Source organism: Tetranychus urticae, chromosome 1, assembly GCF_039701765.1.
Source record: "Tetranychus urticae isolate SD_2017Ah chromosome 1, NJAU_TeUrti_SD_1.0, whole genome shotgun sequence".
In the NCBI taxonomy this organism is placed as follows: domain Eukaryota; kingdom Metazoa; phylum Arthropoda; class Arachnida; order Trombidiformes; family Tetranychidae; genus Tetranychus; species Tetranychus urticae.
This window is the reverse complement of record NC_142958.1, coordinates 27,065,883-27,079,014: the sequence shown is the minus strand read 5'-3', so window position 1 is coordinate 27,079,014 and position 13,132 is coordinate 27,065,883. Positions and strand designations below refer to the sequence as shown.

General features: G+C 32.2%; 1 protein-coding gene across 1 annotated transcript in view; it reads left to right on the top strand.

Annotated features, from left to right (window-relative positions):
• LOC107364387 (potassium voltage-gated channel protein Shaw) overlaps nt 1–13,132 on the top strand; it is a 68,352-nt gene that overhangs the window by 52,137 nt on the left and 3,083 nt on the right. The window contains exon 6 of the mRNA XM_015931722.3: nt 3,740–3,934. Coding sequence (XP_015787208.1) covers nt 3,740–3,934 — 195 coding nt within the window. The remainder of the gene's footprint in view (nt 1–3,739; nt 3,935–13,132) is intronic.

Below are 13,132 nucleotides of genomic sequence, written 5' to 3'. Positions count from 1 at the left end.
TGCTGATGATTTACAAACAAACATGCATCTTGAGACTGAGAGTTTTTAATAGACTTTTAGGTAAAAAATAATAGCAATTCGCGTAGATGAATGTTGTTCAAGCAACAGTAATAATTTTAATGGGCGCAATATTTTATCAAAGTCAATTAGACAAGCATTTTGACCATAAAATTCCAAAATGAATGGCAATCTTTAAAGGCAGTAATTAAACAACTCGCTTTGTTACAGATCTCATAATGGTTGTAACTTTTGGGTTTTGCATAACTTGTACTGAACCTTTAAGGCATCGAGCTGAAGATTCAATTCCTAAATGTTTTCTTTGATTGAAAAGCTGCAGGATTTGGCATTCAAGCAGTTTATTTTGCTTTCGTTCAGCTCATAACACTGTTCCAAACATCAAAATTAGACATATGACACAATTTGCAGAAGCAAAATCAATGCTTTTCTCGCAGTTATGCGTTTAAGTTGTTGGTCTAAAGTGAACAGAAAAGCATGAATAAGGAATTAACAGCGAAGTATTGTAACTGTAATAAGAATAGTGTTAACGATTCGATAGTTCTAAGCAACAAAGACAGCATTCTAATGTACTTCAAACAAGTGAACTGTCTTCTTGTGATCGCAAGTTCGTCTGGAAACATTGCAAAATTTTGTTCCTTTTGTTTTGTTTTATAAATTTCGTGATATTTTGTGAGTTTATTAGTTGACAATCAATCTTTTAGATGTTTTGATGCAAGTTTTGCGGCCAAAAAGAAAACAAAAAGACTGAGACACGATTAAAATGAGGTTGAATTAGAGTATTCTGATGAAAACTGTCTCGTCTTCAGTGATCCATCTTATTTCTTGTTGTTCAAAGTAAATTTTGATGGATCAAATGTAAACTAAATTTTGTTATTCTAGCTAATGGATTTGTTAATTTGTAATTTTCACCAAAAATCAATGCAAACACATCATGAACAGAAAGTGTTTACAAATTTCTTCAAACTAATGCCTCTTTGGTTACAATTTTTGTCCCAACATTGTTACAAAGCTAGAAGCTCTTCTTTCCAATCAAATTGTATAAACATTTTTTACTCGAGTAATGCCATTAAATGTAACCCAGTTGTTGTTTTTGCCACTTATTACCACTTATGCTCTTGCACAGCACTTGGTTGGTTACAAAGCTTTAGTCTGTAAAAAGCTTTTCTGTTTGATTTCCAACGGATCATGATTGATGCCATCAGTCATCATCGTCCTCATCTTTAAACCATTTTGCTTTTTTTCCTTGCTCACAAGAGTCAATCCCAGCAACGAACAACCAAATGTTGGCTTTTTTCAAAGAGATTAACAAATTATGGTTCAATCATGATCATTATTATTGCTATTAGCACATACAAAAAATGCAAAAGTTGAAAGAAAAGCCTTCAATCATTTATTTTTCAGCTTCAATTCATCATTTTCATCATCAACAACCTCTTCAATCCAATCAATGCTATCATGTTTACTCAGACAGTGGGAAGGGAATACAAAAAAAAACTCAAATTCCAACTAAATCAATAATCTGATTCGGAAGAAGCAAAATTTCGTTAGTTTTGCTTGGATAAACGAACGGCCATTCAATTAGAGAAAAAAACCGAATCACAAATGCAGTCAAATTGAATCTAAGCTTGTTACAAGTTCATTTCTTGATCAACAATCGACAAGTTAATTTGATATTCAACTATTTTTGCTTCTCTATCGTTAACCAAATCCTTATTAAATTACAATTTTCAAATTGATTCAACACCAGTAAATGCTAATAACAATTTTTGTCAGCTTTGTTGACTTTTTTCTGTTCGCATTGACCAAGCAAACGCAAGACTCAGATCATGTTCCGACTAAGAGTTTATCCATGTTTAGATGCGAAAAAAGCTCCATTTTATTGATTAACTACTCTTGTGAATCGGTGAAATGATGAACACGATAAATTCATTCGAGTTGCATTTTTTTCTTCGATAATCAAGTGGCTCATTGAGTGATTATCATGATGTCGATGATGAATATGAAGGCAGGCAAAAAAGCATTGAACAGTCAAGTCAGCCAATTATATGAATATAATAAAGTCCGCAAAGGGAATCAATCAAACAATGGCAAAGTTGCTAAAAAAGATAACTTTGATATTATGTAACTCTTTCAGTCCCAGACGCAATTAACACTTCATTTTCACCCAACTTCATCACTTCTTTATGCCCTAATATTGAAGATGAGTGAACAGTTGACTAACCATTAACATGCTGATAGCTATTCAGATCTGTTGTTTACCAACTAATAATCTCAACGAATTCGTTCCTCTTCAAAACTAATTTACTTTTAACAATAATTTTAAAAGCTTTTCAAATGCTTTCGTTGATCAAAGTTTATCTCAAAGGTTCAACAGCTTCATTTCAATATTTTGCATTATTATATCAAAAATTGACTTTATTTGCACAGAAAATGCAGATTCCTCTGAGATTTCCTTCGTTTCTAAAACCATTCAAGACTCGACATTCAAGTTTCTGTAAATCATTATTTTTAGCTTCTAATAAAGCAAACTCATGAAATAGAAGAAAATTTGTCAAAAAAACATCGTTCTTTCTGCTGTTGTTACAATTTTTGATTTTGAACTTTTCTTCGAACTATTGACGGATAATAATTTCTTTAACTCTCAATCTCAACTTTTGCTAAATCCTTAAACCTTTGCTTTTGCGAAATCATTAGTTGCTAATTCAATCTGTGAGATTCGTTTTCGTTTATTGATTTTGAATTTTACAGAAGTGAATAAATTTCATGGAACAGTGGTTCGGTTGAAAAGTGACAAAACTCTTTGACTAAATGAAACTTGAATGAAGATTGAACTTATAATTTCAATAACTGTTACTCATAACAAGAGAGATGAAGATTGATACAATTTTTCGTTAACAGAGGTTGACTGAAATTGCGATTCCTCTTTTTTCGTCTTTCAACTTGTTCTTTTCGTTTCACATTTCCTTTTACACTGGAAATATTTCTTTTGTTTTTCACCGGAAAATTTCAATTTTGATTTATCGAATTACATTTTGATCAAGTTCAATGTTTGATTAAAAACCAGCGAAACAAAGAGAATGAGATGAAATTGATGAAATTTCGTTGAAAAATATTTTATTAATAAATCGATTAGAGCATTATCAAGTGAGCTCCAAAGTGAACCACACAACAGAGTCAGTGGCTATAAAAGTCAATTTAAAGCTTGAACCTTAACTCTGAGAAAATGAACGTTCTGTCAAAACTGGATAACACTTGGATTCAACTTTTCACTCCCAGTTGAACCTTTACCAATAACGAATCGCAACACTTCAATTTCCCTTTACTTTTAATCTCAATATTGACAACATTCTTATCATTGCATTAAAAACTGATCATTTCATTATTTTCCTCTTTTCCTTGCAATATTACTTTGAATCCCATTTTCACTCCCAGTGTGGAGTGAGAATCAAAAGATTCAACAAAAAGGTTCTATCATTTGTGACATTTTATCACAAAATTGAATTTAATCTCGTTTACTGAAAAGTCATTTCAATGAAAGAAACTAAATCAACTTTGTAAAGCTTGTATACTTGTGTTAATACTTTTCATTATCCGTTAACTGTCAAAATGATTGTCAACTGTGTTGTGAGTTGCAACTTTTAATCAACAAATCTAATTCAATTATAATTTCCCCAACTGAAAACATTTCAACTTAAATTTGGAATCTTTTTTTCACTTTCAGATAACATTAGTTTATTAAGTCATTCAAGTAAAAATCGTCGTCCAAGTGGCATCTCATCTCACGGCGATTCAAGCAAAGTTGAACATTCGTCAGGACAACGTCTAGATCATCGTCACTCTCATCCACCACCTCAACATCCTTCACATCATCATCAGCGATCGTCCATTGCAGGTGAATTGAGCAGCACAAGGCAAGGTTAGTAAATTTCAATTTCATAAGAATATAAAATTTCTTCGAAAAAACTTTTCGCCAGTCAATGAATACAATTGAACGGTTAAACTTTTCCACTTTTTGGGAAACTTGAAATTCCATTCGAAACTCGACTTTTTTCATGGAAAAAGATTCATGTTTATTCACTTTTTCCACTCATCATGCTAATTCGTTGCATTCATCATTTTGCGTGAAAATAATTTTCGATTCAGTTTACATGTGATTCTCATTCAATCTCATTTCAATTGTTCAACTTTTTTTCCTCTCTTTGCATCTTCTTTCAACTTTACAACTCATTTAAATGACTTTTATACCTTTTCAAATTAATTAACTTCATTGTCTTTGTACCTTTTGTTTTCTCAATTCAATCCTGTTCCTTCAATTGTCTTGTCATGAAATTTCATTCTTTTTTTGCTTCGCTCTCTGAGTTAAATCAAAATGATTAAAAGGGTTACCATTGATGAACCTTTTTTTTCCTTCCTTCTTCTTCTTCTGCTCAATTGAACCATCTCTAATGATTATCATCTTATCAATGGACTTGAAATCTAATTAGTTAATTGTTTCCAGGAGAACCTTTTATCCTTTTACGGTTAAATTGTTCAATTTGACGAGTTTTTAAAGTCCAACTTTTTTGCTACAATTTTCGTTTCATTTTTCCATTCAACATGTTTAAACATATTTGCACAGTTTCGAGGTAAACAAATGTCTTTTGTCAACTTCAACGTTCGTCTTCATGCAACTTTTGGCTTCTTTGGTGCATAAGAAATTATCTGGAAACATGAAGTTGATCCAATTTAGCCAAGTTTCAATATCAAAATTCCAAATATTGAGCTTATTCTTCACGTAATTCCTTCTTTTTTTCAATTTCAACCAACATTCTGAAAGAAGCTTTACTTTTCCAAGAATTTTCAAAATTCTATACTTTTTCTCACAGAAATGGTTATCAAAGTGAAATTTGTAAATCAAATTTCATGATGAAATGGATTGAACAGACTCCATGTTGCAAATGTAACAATAGTTTTGTAACTTTCTTTTCAAAGTGAAACATCAATTGAAATTATTGCTTTTCACTTTTGGCCTCAAGGATGGCAAAAAATAATAACATGAACAGAAGAAATTTGCATTTCCATTTTGGAGACTGAATTTTATTCATCTAAAAAGTTTCCATTCAGTTGATTGGCAGATTCTCTGGTGACTCTGTGAATATCAAGTGGCTTTATGAGGCGATAAATAGTTTCGCTTGAGAGTAACTTGATTCAATCTTAATTGTTTCATCAAGCTTGCAGTTTAATTTGAAATGCATGGACTTGGACATTATGATTGTGATAATGAGCAGAGTAATTGTCATAAAATAAAGTTTACAGCTTTAATGGTTCAATCAGGGAATGGATTGAATGGACATTGAAAGGCAAACAAAAAGCATCTTTTCACATCCATAATAGCGATGATAAAAAATAATAATCTTATCACTAATAGATGAATGTCGAGGAAAAATGATGTTCACATTAAATGTATCATCGAGATGATTATGAGGATGATAACGATAATTTGTTGATTCAACATTAAATGAGCAAATTCGTGTTCTAATAATGATGATATTCAGGATTACAGCTGCATGGTAGAAGATCATCAAAATCTGTTGGTCACCAACGTTGATAGCAGTTCTTGTTTTTGCTCAAATATTATTGACTCAATTTAACGGTGAATCGGTGGAGAGAAGGAGAGAAAACAGAAAAAATGTAAATTCCAATGGACATTATTCCAATGATCCATTGCAATACGAATCCCTCTTCTTAGGATTGAGATTTCTTCGACTGAGAACATTTGACCGACTTGGTTCTGAAGAGCACGAACTCAACTTGTGTCCATTGAGTGCACAGCCACAAGTGCTCGGTTGAGGCTGCCTTAGTCTAGCAAGCTCACCTACAAGACTTACAGACTTTACTTGACACAAGAAGGCTTGTGGTCTTCAAAGTGTCTATTAGGCATTTCATGTTTCCTGTCATATTAAGTTCATTGGCCATTCAACTGACTGAGGTTTCTTCATAGAAAAGATATCAACTTGGTTGCTAAGCAGGTCAATCAAGACTTTATTATCAAAAAATACAAAAATGTTGATAAAATACATTCCATAATTTAACTGAATAAAAAAGTGAAAAGCTATCGACAAATTGATGGAGATTTGATTCGATTAAGTGCAAGACTAAAAGATATTAGTCCATATCTGTGCCAAAACCATTATCGCTATTGACCCTTAAACCCTTACACCTAATATTTTCTCATTACCCATCAAATTATCTACATTTTCATCATCTTCCCATTTCCACACCATTTTTTGATCCTTCATCAACATAACCATAAGTACAAAAGACTAATTCACTGGCTCGATAAAGTTCATCTTTCCTGCTTCATAATCTCAAAGAGTCTTCTCGTTATCCATGTTATTACCAGAAGCAATTTACCATTACCATAAGCTCATTGTTCCCAATCAACAGAAGAGACAACATTTTCGAACATTTTCGTGACAATTTGAAAATCAGAGTAAAAAAAGTTGAAAATTGAGTCTGAAATGGAACCTTCGAGTAACCGAATTTACTTTTTACTTCCCCAAATTTCGTATGTTGTGGGTTGATAACTGCATAAACTTCAACTTTTAATAACTTTCCACTCTCTAGACATTCCTTATTGTTCACTCAAAGTTAAATCTGTTATTGAACGGTAAAATGTTTCGTTTAATGGTGCTTCATGTTTGGATAATGGTGAATAATAATGTTTGTCAATGTTTACTCTTTTTGTATCCCTGTCTCTATCCTTTTTTGGTTCAACTTCAAGACCCTCGTAATTGTGATTCCTGTTTTTTTCCTGTGCCATTAAGATGATTATTTACTTTTGTCATTAACGCTCAATTAACAGACTAACTGTTTCAATGATCACAAAAAAACCTCAACCAGCAAATACTTTCATCTTTGCTCGAACCAAATCTGTAAATGCAAATCTGTTTGACCAAAAACTGGCAACAGTTTCAGTCGAGATAAATGTTTCAATTTGTTGATTAAACCAAGATCCATAAATGGTTCAATTGGTGATTAAATGTTAATAGTCACTCGATGAGTATTATAATATTATTAATTAAAATCGTAAATAGATTTACACTGAGAATAGGTTGTCGTGACAGTCACTGTGTTTACCTGAGTGTATCAAAAGGATAACAAAATGAATGTGAATCAAGAGTAAAATTAATAGATAATTAGATAATGAGAAAGATAACAAAAAGGTAAATCTTTCTACTCCATTAACGGATCTGAAAAGTTACTTCTTTATCAATGATTAAACCCGAATCATTGACAATAGCAATCAAATGAAGATTGACTTTTGTTGCTCCAAAGAGTTTCACCTTTTAATTGGCCCAAAATAATCATCATTTTTGGGTTTTCTTATCAAAATTCTGGTTCAAATATCAACGTCTTTGACTTGAAGTGCAATTAAACTGGTTAAGAGTTTTGTGAATCTTAATTTTATCAGATCAACTTTTCCAATTTATTCAATGTCTTTTGCTTGACTTTTAATTAAAAAGCTGGTTCAACATTTAATAACCTTTTCAATTGTTAGTCAATTATTTCAACAGGCTAATGATAACTGAAAATTGACTTTTAAACAAGCTGATAATGATACTTGAAGTATTGAAATTGTTATCTTGATATAATTTTAAGTGAAAAATTGATATTTTCTGTTATTTTTAGCAATATTGTTTTCCTCTTTTTTTGTCCTCATAACTTTCAATCTAAACTGAAAGAACTCTTGATTTTTAGTTGCAAGTCTTTGTTAATCATTATTATGTCTTCTGTCTTTTGTTACAATTTAGCTTTTTTTTCATCAAAAAAAAGTTCTGAGTCAACCTTTTTGGAAGCAACATTGAAAAAAACTCTACTCTTATCCTTTGATGAAAAACAAGAACAGAAGTAAATGATGATGCACTTCAAGTCTTTTTTCGTACAAAAATTATAATCGTCATTACACAAGGTTAGTCATGTAATTAATGATTTTTTCTGGGCAAAAACAAAAAGTTTAACTCGAAAAATTAAGAAGTTTTGATGATCAAACGGGAAATGAAACATCGATAAGGTTCGGAAAGATTAAAGTTGCAGTTATGGTCAGATATTTTGATTGTGGTGATGAATGGTTGCAATAAAATAATCAGTTTTGTCTACAGATCCAGATGAGTGCAAACGTCTTAATTAAACTTAAGCAAGGGCACTTTGAATTATGAGTAGCTAGAGTTTACCGTTACTCGTTATGCACAAGACATGAAGTTTAAAATAATCCAAGTGATGATCATTGACAATCGCTGGATTTTTGCTTTGTATAAGTATTTAAAGTATTCTGTATTTAAGCTTGTGTTTCATTCCATGATCCTAGACTGACAACGAAAGAGGTAATTGACTTCAAAATCTGTCGTTTGGTCTCTTTTAGTTCAGTTGAGGCACCAGTTTATTAAAAAAACTCTTATCTCGAAAGATGGTTTGCATATATTCATAGTCATGTAATAGTAAACCACCAACCTGAATAAACAAAGTTTTTCCCCCGAACACAATGCTACAAAATACGGATTCTGCATTTTTCCCTTACCCCGTTTAAACGTGAATTTCTCAGTAAACTGGATTCTGAGCAACCTCTGACTATTTAGTTTACTATTTAGGCCATGTAGTTCAATCGTGGCTTCCAATCTGGGCAGAAATTTCCCTTCTTAAAACCCTTTCTGGTTAGTTACAATTAGTTAGTCACAGTTAGTTACAATTTTTTACCGAAAATTTGTTGTTTTGACTTTATTATTGTATGGACTAGTTGAGGATAATCTGGAGCTTAATGATCACAGGTGCGATAATTCCATGTTGCACCAAATAAGAAATAACTAAAATTACGATGTAGATTGAAATTAAAAATTTCCATAGAAAATGTAACTATAACGTAAACTTTTCATAACTTTGATTTTTCAGAATCTATTGCATCTCACACCCTGTCAGCTGTGTAGCACCCACGCAGTCCGAATATATAAACGGTTTGCAATTGATCCACATTGGTGATGTATGATTGGTAATTTTTCAAGTCCTTAGGCTAACAGACCTCAGGTTATGAAAATCTAACAAACACTGACCAATCTGAAAAATTGTACTTTTAGAAAATGACTTCACAATGTCAATTAGAGGTCAAAAAACTGATAGAGCTTGAATGACCTTGAGCATTCGAACTTATCGTTCTTCAATCTTCTGTAGATCAGGTTTCAAGTCTGGGGTCTGTACAATCAACCGCTCGGGAGTTAATCAAATCACCGTAAAAGTTACCTGAATAGTTGGGTATATTGTATAGACACCCTCAGCCACCATTCTGGGACTAATGAAAAGATGTATCTTTGTAGAAATTTTAAAATACATTGAAAATTTTCGAATGACCTTCAAATGATCTCCGATGACCTTGAAAATTTGATATATTCAAATTTTTCTTTCTAAGAACACTCTATACCAAGTTTGACCTCATTATGCTGAGCTGTTGGTCTGAAAACGTAATTATAAGCAAGCAAAAAGTGAATTTTTGAAATGACATAGATGAGTAAAAATCTCAGCTTCGCTGTGCTACGCTCCAATAAAGCCGATAAACGCGCCAATCAGTTTCTGTTAATTCTTTACTGACTTGACCGAAAACTGTTTGGCTGAACTTAATAAATCAATAGTTTCGCAGAAATTTCGATAGAAAAAATTCTTCTCTTAACTTTTCTGAATAGTTTAGTAACTGCATGTCAACTGAGGGCTAGACGTTGAATAACGATATTGAATTGGTTCATCTCATTGTAAAAGTTTCTTTGCGATTCATTTAGACTGATAATTTAATCTATTTGAATTGTTGGTTTACAATTTGTCTGAATTAAGTGACAATTAATCTCAGCTGTCCTTTTCTTGTCCAACTCTGTCCATCTATTTGTGAATTATATTCATTTTCAATCAAATGCTATCCTGACGTCTCTCCTTGTGTAATCCTAATCCTATCTGAGCAATTGTAAATTGATCTTCTCAATATCCAATTTAATCTGACCCTTGAAAAAAACTGGTGATGATAATGAGTTTTACCAATGAATCTGACCATCTGCATTGGTATCATTATCATCCACATCATGATGTTCATCATCCTTGAACTTTTCTTGTGAGTTTGTTTGCTTTTCTTTCCAGTGGTTCTCTTGTTTTCTTCAGATTAATTCATCTCGCTTGTAATTTATTTACACCCGATTGACCAGTAAAAAGGTTGGAAATTGTTATCATGGAGAAGCCACAACAACTTGGACAACGGAAAAAAAGAGTAAAAATAAAATGCTTCAAATGCTTCAAAAACATTGACTCTTCACTGGAAACATTATTTTAATCTGATGTTAATTCAAGGGAATACAAAGAGGAAAATCAGTTTTCCATCTCCTTTACACCATTATCATCATCCTCTTGTACTTCGATTAACGAAATCTTTAAGATAATCATTTAAAAGTTTTCTCATTACTTTCTCATTACGGACATTGCGACCATTACAATCTCATTCCAAGCAACATTCAACATTTGTTAAATGCTTCTTATTAAGTGATTCAATCTAATTGAACTTTCAATTAGTCGATAGTGAAAACATGGCACAGATTTCAACAGCAATTGTGTTGAAACATCTTATTCATTGGCAAGCACTTTTTTATTAGATTATCAATCTTCTATTCATTCCGAGGAAATCTTTTCAATGAACATTTATATTTAGGCGAAAGTCCAATTCAAAAGTGAAATGTAACCTAAATTCAAAGCTAAGGCAGCAAATCGGGAAAAGGTTTTTGACTTCATCTCCTAATATTTTATTCAAGTCAAGCTTTCATTAAGACTACACTTTACACTTCAGATAGGGACTTAGCATGTTCAAAGAATCTGTAAAATTTATAAAATCTGTTGCAGTGTTTCGAACAGATTGAACAGTTTTAACAGTGTCGATAAGTACCTTTTTGTTTTTCATTGTTTTTAATGAAAATTGTTTAGAAACCGACTGAACCGACCGCTTATCATATGCGGTTCGCGTCAACACAGTTACCGGTCACGTTGGTGCGGTTTCTCGGTTAACATGATTGTTAGTAGAAATTTTAAGTTTTAAAATAGTCTGTCTATTCACGATTAAATTGTATATCCTGATTGTTTTGAATGATTAATTATCAAATCGGCATAATTAGTTTGCAAGGTTTTTATTTGCAAAAATAAATTCAGTTAGTGATTTACAATTAGATTGTTTGAGGTTTGCGGATACAAATGAGATACATATACAAATGTATTAACAAAATGGATTACATGTTACAATTTTTTACAATTGATTTGTTGGTTTTAAACATTTTCCATCAATTCTATTTTTTAGATAATTTTCTTTGTCAGCATCCAGTCATCTGGCCGGTGTCACTGTTTTCCGAAAGGTAAAATGGAATTTATTCTTTTCTTTTTTCCGATTCTTTGGTCCAGATTTTCAACTTAAGTTTCTTTTCTTTCTCAGTCATCGAGATTGTTCTCCATTTAGGATAAATTCGATGATATTCCGTGACATGCAGATGCATTGCATCTGCATTCTCCGTGAATCCGCATCCTTCTATTGGGCACACATAGAAGCTTTTTAGGTTTTCCTTCTTTTCTTTCTTCATTTCACTTTCAGCTCTATCGTCATATAGTAAAGTAATTTTTTTCTTCTTTACTCCGGGTTCCTCGGTACTTTTGTCGCCTTCTTTGTCTTTTTCACTCATTTTGGCAGCTATATGCATTGCTGCTACCACTACCACTGGAGTCATATTTCCAAGACCACTAAGGCAATCATTTAATTTTTCTTGCAGTTCGGCTGATCGAAGTGCCTCTTGAAGCTTATCTTCGAGTGACATTTCAATGGTACATGAAAACAAAAAAAGAAATACAAGTTGAATTTAAATTTAAATACTATATTTTACTAAACACAATTATTATGGAATAAATATCTTCACTTGAAGGAAGGGGGCTTAAGAAGGACCATGACGGTTGCGATGTAGTTATGATTCATTAATTAGAATATTTCGTAAGAATTTTTACATCAGAAGTGGTGCCATCTGTGGAATCTATAATAGCATTCATTCGCTGTGGTTAGGCCCAAGGGTCTTTATTCATCTGTTAATGGTTCTTGTTTTTTTAGTGTTAAGTGATCCAAGTGTCTTAATTGTCATTTCCGTTCGAGTCTGTAACTATCTTCGTGTACGTACTCTACAGATTGTTGCTCAGTGTATCTAGATGATTCTAGCGGATCCGACTTTGACTTTTTCTTTTTTCTCTTGATTTTAACCTTCTTCACTGCCATTCCCTTCACCTCTCACTTGACTACGCTTTCAGTGTCAACAAAATCACTTGTATTTTCCGAGCCACTGGATTCTGTGTTTTCTCTGCTTTTTCATTCGATAGCCATTCCGATCCTGAATCCTCAGAAAGCTGACTAAATGGGTTGATAATCTGAAATTCATTCGAAAGGCAAAATGAAAGGCTTTTTCTGTGAACTCGCCTTTTGGTTTCATGTTTATTCCTTGAATCTTTCTTTGAAATTTCGATTTATTTAGATAATTTGAAACACTCAACTTTTCAATAGATGAAAATGTCAAGTATTAAGCTTGAAAAAATGTGAAAATTGTTTTGAAATGTGAAAGAGTTAAAATTGGAAAGCGATATTCCAACTCATATTGATTGGATTATCATTAAGTTTATTTATTTGTTTTCTGGGTTTTTTGTTTCTCCTCATTCATTTTGATTCCCTTTGCTTTTTTGATCACATATTATCTGGTAAATGATTTAACTTTCCTTTGGTATCCAGTTTTTGTTGGAATGATAAATGATTCCTTATCATGAAGACTGACCATCATTCCATATTTTCTCATTCATCAAACTACTATTTTCCTTCATTCCCATCATCATTATCATTTCTCTCATTCCTTTATCCTCTCCACTCTTCATCAACTTTACTCTCACTTTTATTCTCAATCATTTTCATATTTGATTCTTGAGTTCATCTAATGATCAGCAAAACTTTTTCCTCTCAAAACCCAAACACATCAAATTACACCTTATTATAATTTAACTCATCTTTTTAACCCTTTCCCATTCAATGGGAACAAATGATTCT